The sequence below is a fragment of the Nicotiana sylvestris genome, chromosome 1, assembly GCF_000393655.2.
Source record: "Nicotiana sylvestris chromosome 1, ASM39365v2, whole genome shotgun sequence".
In the NCBI taxonomy this organism is placed as follows: domain Eukaryota; kingdom Viridiplantae; phylum Streptophyta; class Magnoliopsida; order Solanales; family Solanaceae; genus Nicotiana; species Nicotiana sylvestris.
Genome location: NC_091057.1, coordinates 172,299,408 through 172,321,437, shown reverse-complemented (window position 1 = coordinate 172,321,437; position 22,030 = coordinate 172,299,408). Strand labels below are relative to the sequence as shown.

Genomic DNA, 22,030 nt, shown 5'->3' with positions numbered 1-22,030 from the left:
AGCGAAAAGACGTTGTCGTTTTAAAGATTGAACAAGAATAGCGATTTCTGCACCGCTTAAGATGCAAAGTTCGCTAGCTTTTTTGAAAAGACCTAAACGCCGTTTGGAGAAAGTAACATGCCTGCTGTTTTGATTGTCTATTGGCTTGATTGCAATTTTTCTCCGCCCTTGAGTTTTCTTCATGGTGTTAATAGTAGTGTTCATGGTAGAAGAAAGAAGAAGATTAATTGGCTTCGTAAATTAAGAACTTGTTGATGTATAATAATTTATAGAAGAGTTGCTTGGTATGTAAATCAAAGATTTTTTACCATTCAAGAATCTGAAAAGATTTAATTACTCGTTTTAGTTGTAGTTGTAGGAAAGGGATTGGGTTTTAATTTGAAAAGTACCGTAATATGGAACGCTGTTTTAGGAAACTTTTCCATAACTTTGTTACTTATTGGAAAAGTAGAATCTTTAAATTATTATTATTATTTATTTATATAGAAGAGAGAAGATGGTCGATCAATGGTATCTTTGCAAATCAAGCTTCTTTTAAGGGCAAAACAGTAATTGCGTCATTAATTGTTAAATAGAAATTCTAGAAGGATCCGATTTTTCATGCTCATCTCTAACTGAAAAATGAAAAGAACAGACGCACAAGCAGCTGCTCTTCTCCTCATCTTCACATCAGGGTATGTTTTCCATTTAATTTTTGCTCAAATTTCTTTCTATTATTTTCAGTCTTTCTACTTTTTGGTCTACCTTTGTTGAATCTGTTTGGTTTTTGCCCCTTTTCCGCTCTTTTGGTTCATTGTTGTTTCCTTAACGATGTCTTTTTCCTTTTCTAATTTTATTACGTTGTTCTCTCGGTATTCTTAACAACAACTTGTTGTTTCTCTCTCCCTCCAGAGTAATTATCGAGGTTGGCATATATATATTTTTGGTTTTTCTTTTGCTTTCAAGCCGAGACGGATCCAAGATTTAAACCCTATGGGTTCAACTTTTAAGGTAGTATTTAACTCATTATATTTGTAAAGTTATGAGTTCATATCTACTATTTTTGCAATTTTAATAAATTTTGACACAAATTCTTACTCCGCGTCAAAAGTTATGAGGTCAATTGAACCGTCATTAGAACTCTACATACGCCCCTGCTTTCAAGGAAGATTTTTTTCCTCATAAATAGGAGCTTTGTATAATTGTATTGAACTATGAATATATGTTAAATAGGTATTGCGAAAATGAAACAGAGATTATTTTTTGTTCTTTTCACATTGTGGTTTTATTTTTGTTTTATGTATAATCTGCTATTAACTGGCATGTTAACTTGTTGGTCCTGCTCTACAAAAAAATATGCTTCTGCTCTCTCTTAAATTTTATTTATACGAATTTATCTTCACTAAAAACTTAATCTTGGCAAAGCATTCCTATCAGAAGTTGCAGTATATTAGCATAATGAAAAATAGCACAAACTGACAATACTCTGAAAATCCACCAAACCTAAAGGTACTGTCTTAAAGCCAATATAGAACTAATGGTTAAAGTTATGAGTTACTTTAAGAATTGGGGCTTTGTACGACTTTAAGGTTGATTCATCCTATGCAAAAATAGTTGAATAGAAATTTCTTGTATATGCTTTGATAAACAATCTTGCTGGTTTAGAAATTTCTTTTAAAATCTAGGAAATAAGGTCACATCCAAAGGACCTATGTGCTTAAACGAAAATACAAAAAGCCTGGGAACTTCAAATTTTGAGGATTCCAAGTTGAACTGCTCCAATTGGTCAACAATCTGTGTGCATTTTTCAAAACGGGGTATAAATGTTGCTGTATTAGAGTTACTCATTTGTCAATAATGAATATTTTGCTATAACTGTAGAACTTTCATATCTTTTGATCATATACCGGTTTTAGAAGCAACAAGCACGCGTCCTTTTTATTTATTCCCCTATATATCATCTTTTCCTTCCCCCAAAACTTTAGTCTTTATCATACTTCAGATCTTAAAATACCAACATTGTTAAGGTTAAATTTTCTTGAATTTAACTGAGGTTGACTTGAAGAGAACGAGTGCAAGCTAAGATAGTTCATGTGATCCGATGTTTGGCAAAATTGCGAGTATTTGATCGTTTGCATGACATAATTAGACACTTTTTACCAAAAGGTGAGCAATTAGATCTTCATAAAATGACTTTTTTTGGTCAACTTGAAGTAAAATATTCTTATGATTAATTATTTCTTTATTTCTTATTTGGAATTATGGAGTAGTTCCTATTGTTGTAATCTTTAAGGATAGATAAAAATATATCGATATTTTATCCTTGAATGAATAATTTTAAAATATAGTGGAATGTTTCTTCCAGTTTCCCGCTGATAAGCTAGAGGGTCTATAAAAGCTTGACGAAAAAGTAAAGTTTTGAACTTTAAAAGGTTTATCAATGATGCGTATGTACCATGCTTATTCAGATCATGTTAACAATAGCAAGTAAACATAATTCTTCCCTTTAAATACACATTCAAATTTTGGTGGATCTTCTGACTATATGTGAAGAAATTACCAACCTTTTGAGTGGATCTCTTTGATAGAAAAAAATACTTTTGCACAAGTTCATGTATGTGTATATTATAATTGCCTGGTCTAGGACTATGATAAATATCCTTTGCTCATAAAGTCTTGGATATGCACCATGCTAGAAGATTTCTTCTTAGTGATCTAGATCGACCCAGCAAATTAAAGTATTTATAGACTTAGAGAACCTATCATGGATTTCATGAGCCAGGAGCCTACTTCAGATGAAGAGGCTTCCTTTTTTGGCAAAGAACTAAAACTATAGAGTTAGTATCGGTATAGTAAAAGTGCTTCTTTTTTATCCATGGAATGATAACTGATAAGGCGTCATTGACTAACCATATCGGTTTCTTCTTCATTAATTTTTATATGGGCTTAGATACCAAGTTTCTAAATTTATAAGCAGCAACCTGCTACTCTGCTTCAACACTTCCTTAATATCAACAAGTAGGCACGCTAAAGCAATATTATCCTCAGTTTCCATTTGAATGTGAAGCTCACCGTATTGCCACCAGTATTTATTATAATAGTATATATGCATGAATCTTTTACAAATTAGTTCTTGTAGCTTCCAGAATAAGGCTCCCACACCATTAGATGTCCTTTGCCGAATTTTGCAGCATTACTTATGGTGGCTGTTTTGTAGTTCGTAGCTAACTATTTGGTTGTTTTTGCCGTTATCGCTTGTTCATTTATGTGAAGTAACTACTAAACTAAGTACCATATTCTTTTTGGGACATGTATCTTTTGAAATGTATGCTCCTCAAGTCCATCATTTTGTACTGTAAATTTCTAAAAAAGTTATACTGTTAACTTTCTATTTAAAAGTCAGCAGAAGATAAATATGTAATACTAGAATGAATATTTACACAGGTGGTTAGACGTTTGATTGAAAGAGTTTAAACACTTAATGAAGTTAACACAGAAGGCTTGATGATATTCAAATAACCCTAAGACTGTCAATTGGGTCGAGCATAGAAATTAAATTATTTTGCAGAGCTTAATTACTTCCCTCGGTTTATAGCAAGGCACAAGTTTTCAGTTCAAAAGAATAAATGGCTCAGAAGATATTAAAGCTCCACGCTTTTCTCCAGTTTTGGTCTAATTGCAGTTTTGCTGCAATCTTTTTTTTTTTTCCCTTTTGCAGTTTTGCTGCAATTTTGTGATCAATATTTGCTGCAGTTTTGGTCTAGCTACGAAGCAGTTTTACTGCAATTTTTGTCCAGTTTTGATGGGGTTTTTTATGGAATGGGTCTTGAAGATATGAATTAAGGTTTTTTAAAAGGTAGAAGAAGATCGTTGATCAAGGGAGAGCTTTTTCTGTGGTGTATAGCCATGTCATTAATTATATTATAGTTAAATATGTGTGGCATCTGATGTGGAGGGCCGTTAATAGTAAGGGTAGATGTAGGCTAAAAATTAGGCGACAGGGGTATAATTGCTACTAAAATTTAACGGAGAATAAAAATGACCTATTTTGAATAGTTCAAGGGTAAAAGTCACATGATTGGAATGCAAGTTCATTTTAGGAACATCAACGTTGGTGGTATTATCTATTGATGCTGTAAAATAGAGTTCCAAGTAGCTAGATATGAAATCAACATATGCTATCTTTTTCAATTTATTCTAATTGCTCTTCACCTATTTTTTTTAAATTTAGTTTTGCTTGGAATTTGCTTTTAAATTTCTATTTCATTCAGATGTTTTACCTGAAAGTACAAGTAGTGGATTGATATACCGTCTTTGCATATTTGGTAGGGACTAATTCACTTGGCCACTTGTAGTTCTTATGCTCATAATCCTTTTTTGTTGCTCTGAAGGTATTGCAAATGCGAGATGCCATATAATCCGGATGAGTTTATGGTAAACAATATTGATGATAATAGTCAAGTAAATTGGATCACTAGGTCTTTCTCTTCTCTTCTCAATCTCTGTATTTGGGCTACGGAAAGACTAATTCTCATGGCAGGGATATAACTTAGAGTCTCAGACAACCAAATTAAAAGAAAAGGCCATTTTGGTAAGTTGATAGTGTATCTAGAATCTAGATAGGCTTGGCTTTACTAAAACTGATTTAGTTGTTCTCCTATGCAATGTAGATAAGTACATTTTGGTGCTTTTAACCCCTTAGAAAATTAAAATTGGTTTCACAATGACTTATGCTGATATGGTCCTCTTGTATAGTGCAAGATAGACCGCCCAAATTGTAGATATTTAATTGCTTGAAAAACGTGAAATGGTAAAATGGAGGACACGATCTGCTATTACCAGTGATGTTGCTTGCTTTTCCCAATCAATTTCTTGACACAGTTCCTCCTCCTCCTTATGTACTTTATCTTGACTTGACCATATTCTTATCTTGCTTTTTGACATCTTCCTGTTTCTGTTGTTCAGAGCCAGAGTAACAATAAACAAGAAAGATACATTTATGGCATGCTCGCTTTTGCGCTATTAGAACTTGGTCGATACACAGATGCAGAAGAAGCTGCAAACAAAGGCTTTGAGTTTGAGATTGATAGTGAAGATGCCTGGACACATCATGCTGTGAGTTACTCTTTCCTTTCTAGCTGATATCTGCTAGTGAAAAATGCTAATATTAGTTGGATTGGCTAAAGAAGTCGTCAAAATACATGCAAATATGTTGGCAGCTGGAGGAAATTCATTTATTCATTCAGTGCTATTCTTGTATAATATTTTTGTCTTATCTCATGACAATCTGCATGCAGCTTTGTCATGTTTATCACTACAAGTGTCGTTTTAAAGAAGCAGTACAATTTATGGAGAAGTGCTCAAGAACCTGGAGTTCTTTGTCATCTTTTATGTATCCGCAGAATCCGATACTAGTTCAGCTTTGAATTTTGTAATTTTTAAAAGCTAACCACTAGGATATTTGCAGGTGTACACACAATTGGTGGCATGTAGCGCTTTGTTATTTGGAAGGTCATTCTCCGATGGAAAAAGTAAGAGACGTGTATGACCAGAACATCTGGAAAGAGTTGGAAAAAAGCGATCCCTCTCAAGCCAAAGTAAGTTAGTGGTTTGTAGTCAAACAACTTCTTTCAATAATACTTGATGAGAGTTAACAGTGTTCTTCGAAACATGCAGGTGTACTTGAATGCTGTTGGTTTGTTACTCCGGGTATATGTACGAGGTGGGATTAATGTCTTTGGGGATCGTTTGAAGATCCTAGCTGATTGTCTGACAAATATGCCTAACAACATCACTGGTTTCTACGCAGCTGCAATTCATCAATTCCTCCTCCTCATGTCATTTATCTTGACTTGACCATATTCTTATCATGCTTTTTGACATCTTCCTGTTTCTGTTGTTCAGAGTGTGACTCCTGCAGTACTTCTCAGGTTTCTGTGCGAGCATCGATCAGAATGGGTAGACAACGATATTGATGCCTACGCAGATGCAGCTGTTAAAGTTGGTCCTTGCAGCCTACCTGGGGCCCGAGTCTATAATTTTGGGGGTCAAGTGATACTTCCACTGGCACACACCGCTGAACATGAAGAGGCAAGTGTTCTAGATCCTATTTAAATCAATGTGGGCATGCCTAAAACTGTTCCTTTCTGTCTTCTTTGGATAATATGGGATGGATTCCTCATCATTAATGTTGATCGCAATCTCTTTTATGCTCAGTAGTTGCTGGAGGTCATCAAGTTGGAACTTGGAAGGATTTGCCATTCTCCAGATGATTTTATAATGCCAAGATATATGTTCCTACTGCAAGTAAGTTCTATTTCTGCACATGGATTTTGTTCTTTTGTAGAGAATCTTAACTGGATTTACCAAAGCTCGTACCTCTATATAAGAGATAGACTTGTACAAGAGTGAGAAGCTTAACTTAATGGTTTGAGAAACTTACTCTGGCTCCGGACAACCGTCCAGTACCAAAAGTTAGAGACGATGTTGAGACTTTAGTTGATTATACTTTGGTTGTTAAAGTTTATTTTATTACACAATTGCCTCCTACAGTACAATCACCTATGAGTTGCAACCATGCCTTAAGTTTATTGAGAAGAAGAGATGGTTGAAGTTCTCTGTTAGTTCTCATCACATGACCGTTTTCTTACTTATTTAGTAATTTCGAACTAGTTATATTGATGAACATGGCGAGGTGATCAGGTAGGACATGGCGCGGCTTCAGATTTCCGAGGACATGGCTCTTGATAGGAACATATGGAGGTCGAGCATAAGGGTGGTAGGCTAGGAGGTAGTCGAGATTTATTCCCTCTTTGTACTGGGTAGTCGGATAGAATTTCGTTTAGGTTTGTTAGCGGTCTTTGTTGTATTCACATTGTTGTTTTGTATAGTTTTGTGTTATTGTCCTTTCACTTATTTGCTGTGGTTATTTTCTTTCTGGTATCTTTTGTTGTCACAGGTCTTTTCTCTTATTTCTTTTCTGATATTATTACCTTTCCTGTTGAGCCGAGAGTCTCCTGAAAGCAATATCACTTCATCTTGTCGAGGCTCATCGAAATGCTAGTGTTCGTGAGCTCAATTTGTAGTTAACTCATACTCTTGCTGAGCTTGAAGTTGAGAAGAAAAGAGGAGAATCATTTGATCAAATGAGGAAAAATAGTCAAAGTCAATATTGGTGGGAAGCTCCAATAAGTAAACTTGGCTTGCATGAACTTGAACAATTAAAGGATTCAATGGAGGTTTTAAAACATAAAGAAAGAGTGCAACATGACCAGTTTAGTTTTAGCTTTTATCCAGGTCTAATGAGCTTCTTCTCCCTTTTGGCAATCTTTCTCACCTTCTTCACCTTGGCTTTGACAGTATGAGTCTATTGTTTATATTAGTGTTTGCATAAATAATACAAAGTAGCCAACAAGTGTCATTATTGAAACAACTCAACTTGTTAGAAACAAGAAAATAAAAAAGAAGAAAATTTAACATCAGTCATTTAAATTAATACAGGGAAATCACTGCTCCACACTTATAACTTGTTGCAAGCACAATAAAATTGAGATTGGCATAAACCTAGTAATACCTACTAGAAATACAATTGTTCAAAATGCAATCTTTTGTAAATGATTCTGCAACTCCGAATTCTTTCATCACTATTTTTTTTAATTAATGTAGTAATACTAATTAGTTTTGTCACTAGAACAATTAACTTGTTCATTGACACAAGGAAGAAGATAGTAGAGATTATTAGTACAAAAACAACAGCTTCTCAAATTTTCTATATATAAAAGATCACGACATGCTACTTCTTTATTAAAATACTCAACTAATCAAACTTTAAATATGAAAATAATTGCTTCAGAATTGGCCACCTCCTGGGTGATTGAATTGGTAAGGAACAATTGAAGAACAATAGTCGATAGCGGCCTGATTCAAGAATTGGTCTTCAGCCCCAAATCTAGCAATATTATTATTCAAAGTTGAAGTAGTTGGCACTACTGAAGAACCATTAATCATACTCAATTCATCAGCTCTCATTGTTATTTTCTTCTTCAATTCTTCCAATGCACCCATAAATTCTTCAAGTTCCTCCATTCCCATATCATCAATTGATTCATTCCACCAAAATCTCTCATTATTATTATTATTATTATTATTATTATTATTATTATTCACAATCTTTGAATTTTCAATAATCTCCTTTTTTTTCTTCTCAGCCTCCAATTCTCTACAAATCTGAGATTAGTATTGATTGTTTTGTTGCACATTGAGTTGATCGACGGTGGATGAGGAGGAGGAGGATTTTCCGGTGAGATAACAGTCGATAACGGCATCAGCATTGGGATGACCGAAAGCGAAAAGACGTTGTCGTTTTAAAGATTGAACAAGAATAGCGATTTCTGCACCGCTTAAGATGCAAAGTTCGCTAGCTTTTTAGAAAAGACCTAAACGCCGTTTGGAGAAAGTAACATGCCTGCTGTTTTGGTTGTCTATTGGCTTGATTGCCATTTTTCTCCGTCCTTGAGTTTTCTTCATGGTGTTAATAGTAGTGTTCATGGTAGAAGAAAGAAGAAGATTAATTGGCTTCGTAAATTGAGAAGTTATTGATGTATAATAATTTATAGAAGAGTTGTTTGGTCTGTAAATTAAAGATTTTTTACCATTCAAGAATCGAAAAAGATTTAGTTACTCGTTTTAGTTGTAGTTGTAGGAACATGATTGGGTTTTAATTTGGAAAGTACTGTAATATGGAACGCTGTTCTAGGAAAATTTTAAAAACAAACGGAAACTTTTCCATAACTTTGTTACTTATTGGAAAAGTAGAATCTTTATATATATATATACTTCCCATAATTTTTGTTACTAATTGGAAAACTAGAATCTTTAATAGGAAAAGAGAATAAGAAAAAATATTTATAGTACTTGAGTGGCACGCGTCATCGTTGGAATTTCTCATAAGTGGGAATTTTTTAGATTTTATTAGATATGAAAGCAAAATACCCAAACAAACAAAAAAAATACATAGGAGGAATGTGCCCCAAACCCAAAGGTCCCAAACCCTATATATGAGAACTTCTACCCAAGCATAGGACATAGGAGGCTCCCTTGGCGCACTCCAGACCAGATTTTCAAAGGTTCATACTGAGAAGCTTGTGCAAGGATGGGTGGTGTACGCTAGAGGTGGCAAACGGGCGGGTCTAGTCGAATATGGGACGTGTCGAAAACGGATAATAAAAAATTGATAAATTATTCGATCCGACCCATATTTATTACTGATAAAAAACGAGTTAACCATATTATCCATGGCTTCATAAATATGATCGCTTTTGGGAGAATTTCTAGTTTTTCTCAAACTTGAGAAACCGCAAGTTAAGGTCTTACAAATGTAATAGTTAAACCTATTGGTTATCCATTTTCTAAATAGATAATATGGTTCTTATCTATATTTGACTCATTTATAAAAAGTTCATTATCCAATCCATTTTTTAGTTGATAATATGGGTGGTTGACTATTTTTTTTGATTCATTTTGCCACCACTAGTGTACGTAGTAAGACCGTGATCAATAAGTCATCTCAACAGGTAAATAGTGGTGGAGCCACCTTGTTTGACCAAAAAGTATAGTACTATTTGTTAAACTAATTAAAAGATAACTGAGGTGAAAGGTGAATCATAGTCAAGCATAATAACTCTTAGATCTAGCCAAGTGTTGAAGTGATACCGTTTACTTAATGCCCATAATCGGATACTAAATCATTAAATGCACGCCTTGGGGAATAAATGAAGAATGAATGATGAGCAATAAATATAGAAAGTGGCAAAAAATGTAAATAGGAAGAACAATTCGCCCAAATATCGGCCGATGTGGAAGATTCTTCCTCCTGACAACGGAATATGGCAGTGAATAAGAATATGAACAATGCTTTCTTGGATCGTGTGAGTGGAAAGAAAGAATAATCGATAAAATCAATCACTATGGAAAGGTATACTTTATTCTCTCTCAAGAGTCAACTTCTTACAACAGTATTTTGAGAATCAATCTCACGTGTCCTTTTTCTTTTCCCTCTCTTTCTATTTATATGGGATATTCTCTAAAACTCTAAAAAGTACAACAAGGAGAATATTCAGAAGAATATTCCTGTCACTAGTTCCAAGACTACACTAGCCGTTATTCCTACTCTTCGCTACTCGACCTCGGTCTTTACGGCTTACTCAGCAACTGATCGTTGTTGGGCTTTGGTCGACCTCGGCCTATCCGCCCAAATCGAAATACAGTCTTCTCACTTAACGATCTTCCCACGCCTGACTTCCTAAGCCAGATTTTGACCCATACAGTTAGTCTAGTTAGTCCATTCACTTGTCGAGGTCGCCTCTGGTCGGCCCAGATGAGCGGACCTTTTCAGTCGACGATTTGTGAAAAAATATTTTAGCATGGTGATCGAGTAGAGGCGTCCGTAGCAGAAATAATAATGTATCTCTTTGAGATTCGTGGGTCATGGGGTTGGTGCATGATGACGTCACGTCGCATGCGCCATCATTGCGCATCTTCCCGATGCGTTCCCTCGTTCCTCGAGTCCCTGTCCTTTCGATTCTAGGGCCACTGACAGTTGCCCGCATCAATCCGAACACCTCTGAGGTCTATAAATAAAGAGGGGAACACTTCTCAATGGAAATTTTGCATTCTCTGATTTCTTCAACTTTGCACTCGCTTCTCTTTCTTCTTCTTGCGTTCTTGCACCATGAAATTGCAATTGTTTTTATCCTTTTTTCTTTTTCTACTCCACCGCATACATATTAGCAAAGAATGGCTAATGTGACCTCCAATGCTGAGATGATCTCTGACCCTACTCCATTATCGGTGGCCATGCCTTCTGGTGGCGGAGAATCAACGGTTGTAGAGGATGGGAGCTTCCCCACTATGGAAGAGATCATTCCTCGTAACCCTACTTCTAGGTCCGACTTCTCTAAGGAACTCGCCCTTTAGCCGGAGTCTGTGAAACCTGAGATGGAGGCGAAGCACCTTGTTGCCCTTAGGACCAAATATGACATTCCTGCCCACGTCGACTTGGTCCCGACGGGAGATGATGTGGTTCAAGTTCACCGGCCTGGGTATTGTGCATTTTATGCCTACCCATTCCCGATAGGTAATTCTCTTCCTCTTCCTCCGTTGGCGGAGGAGTTCTGTCGCTACTACAACATCTGCCAGACACAACTTTCTCCCTACCTTTACAAGATTTTTCTTATGTTGGCGAAGTTCGTAGGGCTGGCCGGCTGCGAAGTCTCTATCTGTTATCTACTGCACCTCTTCGGATCGAGCTTCCATAAGGGCACGATGATTCACATCCGCCACCACGGAAAAAAGGGTTGGTGGCGGGGATGGATGATAGGATGAACCATTGGTTTTTGGCTCATTACTTCTTCATCAAAACCGAGCATGTAGTGGCGAACCCTAGCGTATTTCCTAAACAATGGAATTTTTCTCGTAAGTGTCATCATTTGGAGTACGTTCTTTCCCTCATCTTCGTGTTTCGTGACTTGTTACGTTGTTTTTCTTTTTGTAGCTGAGAAGTACCCCCCTTCTTTAGTCGCCGATATCAGTGACTGGGTGACTCGCATCTTGCCTCACACCGTAGGGATCCATGACTAGGCGTCCTTCAATAAGAGGCTCGGGCTCAAGCCTTCGACCGGTAAGTCGGGTTTTTCTCTCATAACTACTTCGCTCTTGTTGTGGTGTGCTTCTTTCTGCCGCTTATGGTTTTCTATTGACGCCAAGTTGGAGAACTTCTAAGAAGGCGAAGGCTCCTATCCCCGCATTTCGCCAGGCGGTTGCTTCGACGGGGATGCAGTTTATGTTGGTTGAGTCTGCGCGAAATACTTCTTCCCATGCTCCGATTTTAATCGAGCCTGGTCGTCAGACGGCCACTCCATCAGTAGAGGTCCCTGTCTGCCCAATGTTTTATTTAATGGACGAATCTTTCCCCGGTGAGAAGGAAACGACATCGTTGATAAGGCGACGAGTAGAGGCTTTGGCTATGCCTGAGCGGGCAATAATTGTGGACGTGCAAATGCAGAAAATATTTATTGAGTCATCAAATACTCCTGCATTTTTTCTTGGAGCTTCTTCATCTAATGGAGGCCAAGCTGATGTTAAAAATATCACAGGCCTTGGACTTTCTATGGCCACTCATGGGCACACAATTTTTCCCTGATTAACCGAGTTAATCAAGAAATATTACTATTTTAGGTCAAGAGGTTGATCATATCGAGACTTTATTTTAATTTTTGTTCTAATATACTATACTCTACTCTACTATATTTGAGTAATACTTGAAATGTTTATTTATTGATACTATGCAATTTGTACGACCAGACGTCTAGACAATTTAATTTAGGCTATTGTCGTGGTTTGGTGTTTTTATCATCCTAAAGTGAACGAACAAAGAAGTTTACAGTGATTTCATTCAAAACTTTTTCTGCATTGGGCTTAGTTTTCCCTGAAAATATTGCTCCAGTAATAATTTTTTTACCTGTACCAAACATTCAAAGTTGTGTTTGAAAAAAAAAAAGGAGAAAGGAGGAAAGTTGATAAATTAATTTGACGAGATTAATCAAATAAAATTGTTGTTGGAGCTTTGTCCCATAAATCTTGAACCTTCTTGTTCTTTTTTAAAGGCATTTTTTACTCATTAGGTCACTCAAAATATTTACATGTAATTCTCTATAAAAAGTGGGATCTGTAATTCTGAAAAGGAGTCAGGTTTCATTGTATACGGTAAAGGTGACTGACCCATAGTGAATTTTTTTATATTGTCGATGTATTTAAGTAAAATTCTAAAATTTGAACAGTTCGAGGGCAAGAGAGCCATATTTAAAGGATTTAAGTTATATGCACCGACACTGCAAAGATTTTCTTGCACTTTTAATGAATTTTAACCTGTGATGATAAGTTAGTTGTTAATTTTACCAGATTATCAATTAATATTTATCAAGAGATTTATCTGTAATTACATTATGTACATAATAAGTGATCGATTGTCTACACATTTTTAAAATCTTCAATGCATAAAACATCAATTCACATTTAAAATGGTGGTATATGCTAATGACCGTTTCTTACTTATTTAGTAATTTCGAACTAGTTATATTGATGTATATGACGAGGTGATCAGGCAGGATATGACGCGGCTTCAGATTTTTGAGGACATGGCTCTTGATAGGAACATATGGAGGTCGAGCATTAGGGTGGTAGGCTAAGGGGTAGTCGATATTTATTCCCTCTTTGTACTGGGTAGTCGGATAGAATTTAGATTAGGTTTGTTAGCGGTCTTTGTTGTATTCACATTGTTGTTTTGCATAGTTTTGTTTTATTGTCCTTTCACTTATTTGTTGTGGTTATTTTCTTTCTGGTATCTTTTGTTATCACAGGTCTTTTCTCTTATTTCTTTTCTGATATTATTACCTTTCCTTTTGAGCTGAGAGTCTCCTGGAAACAATCTCTTTTCCCTTTTCGGGGTAGGGGTAGGGTCTGCGTATACTCTACTCTCCTCAGACCCCACTAGTAGAATTTTACTAGGTATATTGTTGTTGTTGTTGTTGTTGTTATATTGACGAATTTTGTCAAAATAGATACTTCTATGCTTGACGTGTTACTTTTCTTTTATCTTTTGCTTTCATTTTGCTGGGTGGTGGTGATGGTGTTTCTCTTGATCTTATATACAGAAAGAAAACCAATTACCTTTAAGTGATACTTGTAAAAATAAATAAAGACATTGAATATCGGCAGAGGCGAAGTCAAGATTTGAAGTTTATGGGTTTTGATATCATCGAACGCACAACTCATTTTAGTTACTGGATTCGTAGTTAAATATTAATACATATTTACTAATTTTTTAATACAAATATAAATCTAATAAAAAACTAATGAATTCGTCCGAACCCGTAAATAATAGTCTAGCTCCGCCTCTGATCACCGGGAAAGACAAAAAAATCATTACAAACGAAAAAGAGGGTAAATGCAATAACAGAAGGGTTTTAAACCTTTTAGGTAGAAAAGATGTCATATAAAAAGCTCCCCGGATACATAAATTAAATTTTGCAGTAGATAATATAAAATATACGAAAATTATCGTATTATATGATTATCTGTCTTGAAATCAAGTTAAATTTTTGATAAAAATGTAAACATGATAGAGTTGGCATCTATAGTCCTTAACTATAAATTAGCACAAAATCATTAAGAAAATTAAAAAGTACAGTAAAAAACCTCATTCATTCTTCCGACCTTTTAGATTTTAATAAGCTCATTTCTGCTAACAATATATTACTTTGCATATTTGTTCCTCTTAATGGTAGTGAATATACATTTTAAGAAATATGTCATATTTTTCTTTATTTAATTCTTATGTAACTTTATTATTTGTAACCGTATGATTCATCTACAGCAATTTAATTCAAGAAAATTCCCAAATTCCGACATAATTTTTGCATTTTTTTTCATATCTTATAATCTATATATGCTATTTAACTTTTATGATTCATTACTCGTCAATATCTAAACTTACTTATCACCGCCTGATTTCTCAAGCTAAGACACTATTATTATCCAACTATTATCATAATTGGCTTCTCCTTAGGTTACAACTCAAAAGTAAATGCAATACATGATTGTCTTTAGGTTACAACTCAAAAATAAAATTACATATAGCATCTCCAATATTGGCAGATATCTCCTTTTCTCACTCACCATCATTTATCTTAATATAATCTTAATCTCAAAACGTCGTTCTGGTCTTTTTAAGAAAGCTAGTGAACTATGCACACTTTGTGGTGTTGAAATAGCTATCATAGTGTATTCACCTGCTAGAAAAGTTTTTTCTTTTGGTCACCCTAATGTTGAGTCCATTGTCGATAGGTTCCTCTCAAGAAATCATAATCCAATTTCTAATTAATCACTTCATCTTGTTGAGGCTCATCGAAATGCTAGTGTTCGTGAGCTCAATTTGCAGTTAACTCAGATTCTTGCGGAGCTTGAAGTTGAGAAGAAAATAGGAGAATCATTTGATCAAATAAGGAAAAATAGTCAAAGTCAATATTGGTGGGAAACTCCAATAAGTAAACTTGGCTTGCATGAACTTGAACAATTAAAGGATTCAATGGAGGTTTTAAAAAAGAATGTGACAAATTAGGCAAGCAAGTTTATGGTTGAGACTACTAATTCTTCTTCTTATTTTGGTGTTAATGGTAATGGGATTTTTGACAACTATGATATCAAGCCAGCTCAAAACATGGTTGCTTCAAATAATCTTCATAACCCTAACTTTGGCTTTGATTCAGTTGGGTTGTTTTAATTCTTTTCTGGTCCGACCCTTTTTCGGATCTCGCGCATAATGGGAGCTTAGAGCACCGGATTGCCTTTTTTTCCCCCTCTTTTTGTTAACTAAAGCCAACGAGTACCTCACTAGTTGGTCTTTGCTATATGCTTTTCAAGTTCTCAGTTTGTGTATTGATTGCCTATATATGAGCAACAACAAATGGTTGCCCATATAAATAAATAAGTTAGTAATTGTTAATATTTTGCAATCCTTTTATCTGCTATTATCATGTTATTAATTACTTCCCCAGTCATTACCTTTTTGTTAAGAAATCCTGCCTTTATTTCTTAGTGTGAAGTTGAGTTGTACCTTCTCTAGTTCATATAAATAATATATATATCTGTCTAATTAATTAACGATTTCTCTTAAAGAACATATATCAAGCATTCTCACTGGTGGTGGCAAAGCGGATTAAAAAAAATAGTCATTCATCTATATTATCCACTAAAAAATGGGTTGGATAATGAACTTTTTTAAAAATAGATCAAATATGGGTAAGAACTATATTATCCACTTAGAAAATGGATAACAAATGGATAACTAATGAGTTTAACTTTTACATTTATAAAGACTAAAATTGAGGGTTACTCAAGCTTGGGAGAATATGAATTCTCCCAAAAGTGATCATATTTAAAAATTCATGGATAATGTGGTCACTCATATTATCCGCCGATTAACCCATTTTCTATCCTTATTAAAGATAGAATAAGGATCGAATAATTTATCCATTTTTTGCATTATCCGTATTCGACCCGCTCATATGAGGAAAAGATACATGCATTTTCTCGTAAGGAGAATAATAAAACATACTGTTGTTATTACAATCATAAGCTTAAGTAATACACCAAATAAAAAACTGATTAAAGCTTTAGTAAACCAATGAAAAGTGGCACCAAGGTATGACCTCATTGTCAATAAAAGATGGAATAAAAACCATAAGAAACCACATTCAAATTCTAACATTGAAATAAAATACTAAGAAAACATAAAGAAAGAGTGCAACATGACTAGTTTAGTTTTAGCTTTTATCCAGGTCTCATGAGCTTCTTCTTCCTTTTGGCAATCTTTCTCAGCTTCTTCACCTTGACTTTGACAGTATGAGTCTATTGTTTATATTAGTGTTTGCATAAATAATATAAAGTAGCCAACAAGTGTCATTATTGGAACAACTCAACTTGTTAGAAACAAGAAAATAAAAAAGAAGAATAAAATATCAAGATTTAACATCAGTCATTTAAATTAATACAGGGAAATTACTGCTCCACACTTGAACTTGTTGCAAGCACAAAAAAATTGAGATTGGCATAAACCTAGTAATACCTACTAGAAATACAATTGTTCAAAATGCAATCTTTTGTAAATGATTTTGCAACTCCGAATTCTTTCATCACTATTTTTTTTAATTAATGTAGTAATACTAATTAGTTTTGTCACTAGAACAATTAACTTGTTCATTGACACAAGGAAGAAGATAGTAGAGATTATTAGTACAAAAACAACAGCTTCTCAAATTTTCTATATATAAAAGATCACGACATGCTATTTCTTTATTAAAATACTCAACTAATCAAGCTTTAAATATGAAAATAATTGCTTCAGAATTGGCCACCTCCTGGGTGATTGAATTGGTAAGGAACAATTGAAGAACAATAGTCGATAGCGGCCTGATTCAAGAATTGGTTTTCAGCCCCAAATCTAGCAATATTATTATTCAAAGTTGAAGTAGTTGGCACTACTGAAGAACCATTAATCATACTCAATTCATCAGCTCTCATTGTTATTTTCTTCTTCAATTCCTCCAATGCACCCATAAATTCTTCAAGTTCCTCAATTCCCATATCATCAATTGATTCATTCCACCAAAATCCCTCATTATTATTATTATTCACAATCTTTGAATTTTCAATAATCTCCTTTTTTTTCTTCTCAGCCTCCAATTCTCTACAAATCTGAGATTAGTATTGATTGTTCTGTTGCACATTGAGTTGATCGACGGTGGATGAGGAGGAGGAGGATTTTCCGGTGAGATAACGGTCGATAACGGCATCAGCATTGGGATGACCGAAAGCGAAAAGACGTTGTCGTTTTAAAGATTGAACAAGAATAGCGATTTCTGCACCGCTTAAGATGCAAAGTTCGCTAGCTTTTTAGAAAAGACCTAAACGCCGTTTGGAGAAAGTAACATGCCTGCGGTTTTGGTTGTCTATTGGCTTGATTGCCATTTTTCTCCGTCCTTGAGTTTTCTTCATGGTGTTAATAGTAGTGTTCATGGTAGAAGAAAGAAGAAGATTAATTGGCTTCATAAATTGAGAAGTTATTGATGTATAATAATTTATAGAAGAGTTGTTTGATCTGTAAATTAAAGATTTTTTACCATTCAAGAATCGAAAAAGATTTAGTTACTCGTTTTAGTTGTAGTTGTAGGAACATGATTGGGTTTTAATTTGGAAAGTACTGTAATATGGAACGCTGTTCTAGGAAAATTTAAAAAACAAACGGAAACTTTTCCATAACTTTGTTACTTGTTGGAAAAGTAGAATCTTTAAACATATATATACTTCCCATAATTTTTGTTACTAATTGGAAAACTAGAATCTTTAATAGGAAAAGAGAATAAGAAAAAATATTTATAGTACTTGAGTGGCACGCGTCATCATTGGAATTTCTCGTAAGTGGGAATTTTTTAGATTTTATTAGATATGAAAGCAAAATACCCAAACAAACAAAAAAATACATAGGAGGACTGTGCCCCAAACCCAAAGGTCCCAAACCCTATATATGAGAACTTCTACCCAAGCATAGGACATAGGAGGCTCCCTTGGCGCACTCCAGACCAGATTTTCAAAGGTTCATATTGAGAAGCTTGTGCAAGGATGGGTGGTGTACGCTAGAGGTGGCAAACGGACGGGTCTAGTCGAATATGGGTCGTGTCGAAAACGGATAATAAAAAATTAATAAATTATTCGATCCGACCCATATTTATTACTGATAAAAAACGAGTTAACCATATTATCCATGGCTTCATAAATATGATCGCTTTTGGGAGAATTTCTAATTTTTCTCAAACTTGAGAAACCGCAAGTTAAGGTCTTACAAATGTAATAGTTAAACCTATTGGTTATCCATTTTCTAAATAGATAATATGGTTCTTATCTATATTTGACTCATTTATAAAAAGTTCATTATCCAATCCATTTTTTAGTTGATAATATGGGTGGTTGACTATTTTTTTTGATTCATTTTGCCACCACTAGTGTACGTAGTAAGACCGTGATCAATAAGTCATCTCAACAGGTAAATAGTGGTGGAGCCACCTTGTTTGACCAAAAAGTATAGTACTATTTGTTAAACTAATTAAAAGATAACTGAGGTGAAAGGTGAATCATAGTCAAGCATAATAACTCTTAGATCTAGCCAAGTGTTGAAGTGATACCGTTTACTTAATGCCCATAATCGGATACTAAATCATTAAATGCACGCCTCGGGGAATAAATGAAGAATGAATGATGAACAATAAATATAGAAAGTGGCAAAAAATGTAAATAGGAAGAACAATTCGCCCAAATATCGGCCGATGTGGAAGATTCTTCCTCCTGACAACGGAATATGGCAGTGAATAAGAATATGAACAATGCTTTCTTGGATCGTGTGAGTGGAAAGAAAGAATAATCGATAAAATCAATCACTATGGAAAGGTATACTTTATTCTCTCTCAAGAGTCAACTTCTTACAACAGTATTTTGAGAATCAATCTCACGTGTCCTTTTTCTTTTCCCTCTCTTTCTATTTATATGGGATATTCTCTAAAACTCTAAAAAGTACAACAAGGAGAATATTCAGAAGAATATTCCTGTCACTAGTTCCAAGACTACACTAGCCGTTATTCCTACTCTTCGCTACTCGATCTCGGCCTTTACGGCTTACTCAGCAACTGATCGTTGTTGGGCTTTGGTCGACCTCGGCCTATCCGCCCAAATCGAAATACAGTCTTCTCACTTAACGATCTTCCCACGCCTGACTTCCTAAGCCAGATTTTGACCCATACAGTTAGTCTAGTTAGTCCCTTCACTTGTCGAGGTCGCCTCTGGTCGGCCCCGATGAGCGGACCTTTTCAGTCGACGATTTGTGAAAAAATATTTTAGCGTGGTGATCGAGTAGAGGCGTCCGTAGCAGAAATAATAATGTATCTCTTTGAGATTCGTGGGTCATGGGGTTGGTGCATGATGACGTCACGTCGCATGCGCCATCATTGCGCATCTTCTCGATGCGTTCCCTCGTTCCTCGAGTCCCTGTCCTTTCGATTCTAGGGCCACTGACAGTTGCCCGCATCAATCCGAACACCTCTGAGGTCTATAAATAAAGAGGGGAACACTTCTCAATGGAAATTTTGCATTCTCTGATTTCTTCAACTTTGCACTCGCTTCTCTTTCTTCTTCTTGCGTTCTTGCACCATGAAATTGCAATTGTTTTTATCCTTTTTTCTTTTTCTACTCCACCGCATACATATTAGCAAAGAATGGCTAATGTGACCTCCAATGCTGAGATGATCTCTGACCCTACTCCATTATCGGTGGCCATGCCTTCTGGTGGCGGAGAATCAACGGTTGTAGAGGATGGGAGCTTCCCCACTATGGAAGAGATCATTCCTCGTAACCCTACTTCTAGGTCCGACTTCTCTAAGGAACTCGCCCTTTAGCCGGAGTATGTGAAACCTGAGATGGAGGCGAAGCACCTTGTTGCCCTTAGGACCAAATATGACATTCCTGCCCACGTCGACTTGGTCCCGACGGGAGATGATGTGGTTCAAGTTCACCGGCCTGGGTATTGTGCATTTTATGCCTACCCATTCCCGATAGGTAATTCTCTTCCTCTTCCTCCGTTGGCGGAGGAGTTCTGTCGCTACTACAACATCTGCCAGACACAACTTTCTCCCTACCTTTACAAGATTTTTCTTATGTTGGCGAAGTTCGTAGGGCTGGCCGGCTGCGAAGTCTCTATCTGTTATCTACTGCACCTCTTCGGATCGAGCTTCCATAAGGGCACGATGATTCACATCCGCCACCACGGGAAAAAAGGGTTGGTGGCGGGGATGGATGATAGGATGAACCATTGGTTTTTGGCTCATTACTTCTTCATCAAAACCGAGCATGTAGTGGCGAACCCTAGCGTATTTCCTAAACAATGGAATTTTTCTCGTAAGTGTCATCATTTGGAGTACGTTCTTTCCCTCATCTTCGTGTTTCGTGACTTGTTACGTTGTTTTTCTTTTTGTAGCTGAGAAGTACCCCCCTTCTTTAGTCGCCGATATCAGTGACTGGGTGACTCGCATCTTGCCTCACACCGTAGGGATCCATGACTAGGCGTCCTTCAATAAGAGGCTCGGGCTCAAGCCTTCGACCGGTAAGTCGGGTTTTTCTCTCATAACTACTTCGCTCTTGTTGTGGTGTGCTTCTTTCTGCCGCTTATGGTTTTCTATTGACGCCAAGTTGGAGAACTTCTAAGAAGGCGAAGGCTCCTATCCCCGCATTTCGCCAGGCGGTTGCTTCGACGGGGATGCAGTTTATGTTGGTTGAGTCTGCGCGAAATACTTCTTCCCATGCTCCGATTTTAATCGAGCCTGGTCGTCAGACGGCCACTCCATCAGTAGAGGTCCCTGTCTGCCCAATGTTTTATTTAATGGACGAATCTTTCCCCGGTGAGAAGGAAACGACATCGTTGATAAGGCGACGAGTAGAGGCTTTGGCTATGCCTGAGCGGGCAATAATTGTGGACGTGCAAATGCAGAAAATATTTATTGAGTCATCAAATACTCCTGCATTTTTTCTTGGAGCTTCTTCATCTAATGGAGGCCAAGCTGATGTTAAAAATATCACAGGCCTTGGACTTTCTATGGCCACTCATGGGCACACAATTTTTCCCTGATTAACCGAGTTAATCAAGAAATATTACTATTTTAGGTCAAGAGGTTGATCATATCGAGACTTTATTTTAATTTTTGTTCTAATATACTATACTCTACTCTACTATATTTGAGTAATACTTGAAATGTTTATTTATTGATACTATGCAATTTGTACGACCAGACGTCTAGACAATTTAATTTAGGCTATTGTCGTGGTTTGGTGTTTTTATCATCCTAAAGTGAACGAACAAAGAAGTTTACATTGATTTCATTCAAAACTTTTTCTGCATTGGGCTTAGTTTTCCCTGAAAATATTGCTCCAGTAATAATTTTTTTACCTGTACCAAACATTCAAAGTTGTGTTTGAAAAAAAAAAAGGAGAAAGGAGGAAAGTTGATAAATTAATTTGACGAGATTAATCAAATAAAATTGTTGTTGGAGCTTTGTCCCATAAATCTTGAACCATCTTGTTCTTTTTTAAAGGCATTTTTTACTCATTAAGTCACTCAAAATATTTACATGTAATTCTCTATAAAAAGTGGGATCTGTAATTCTGAAAAGGAGTCAGGTTTCATTGTATACGGTAAAGGTGACTGACCCATAGTGAATTTTTTATATTGTCGATGTATTTAAGTAAAATTCTAAAATTTGAACAGTTCGAGGGCAAGAGAGCCATATTTAAAGGATTTAAGTTATATGCACCGACACTGCAAAGATTTTCTTGCACTTTTAATGAATTTTAACCTGTGATGATAAGTTAGTTGTTAATTTTACCAGATTATCAATTA

General features: G+C 35.8%; 1 protein-coding gene across 16 annotated transcripts; it reads left to right on the top strand.

Moving 5' to 3' along the window:
• The first annotated feature begins 597 nt into the window (after positions 1 to 597).
• LOC104213458 (homeobox-leucine zipper protein ATHB-8-like) lies at positions 598 to 11,569 on the top strand. 16 transcript variants are annotated; one of them, XR_011406241.1, is made up of 10 exons: positions 607 to 674; positions 892 to 990; positions 4,371 to 4,570; positions 4,945 to 5,094; positions 5,447 to 5,576; positions 5,656 to 5,816; positions 5,910 to 6,069; positions 6,199 to 6,285; positions 6,938 to 7,275; positions 8,187 to 8,658. XR_011406241.1 is itself a non-coding variant. In XM_070171162.1 (10 exons), exons 6-10 carry the CDS (start codon positions 5,024 to 5,026, stop codon positions 6,388 to 6,390), a joined length of 714 nt encoding a protein of 237 aa, XP_070027263.1. In that variant the 5' UTR covers positions 607 to 674; positions 892 to 990; positions 2,033 to 2,145; positions 4,371 to 4,413; positions 4,520 to 4,570; positions 4,945 to 5,023; the 3' UTR covers positions 6,391 to 6,921. The 16 variants fall into 16 exon arrangements, 15 of the variants coding, with proteins under 15 accessions (XP_070027258.1, XP_009761265.2, XP_070027265.1 ...); XM_070171162.1 differs by lacking the exons at positions 6,938 to 7,275; positions 8,187 to 8,658 and adding an exon at positions 2,033 to 2,145 and having other exon boundaries at positions 4,371 to 4,413; positions 4,520 to 4,570; positions 6,199 to 6,921; XM_070171186.1 differs by lacking the exons at positions 6,938 to 7,275; positions 8,187 to 8,658 and adding an exon at positions 11,531 to 11,569.
• Positions 11,570 to 22,030: the final 10,461 nt, after the last annotated feature.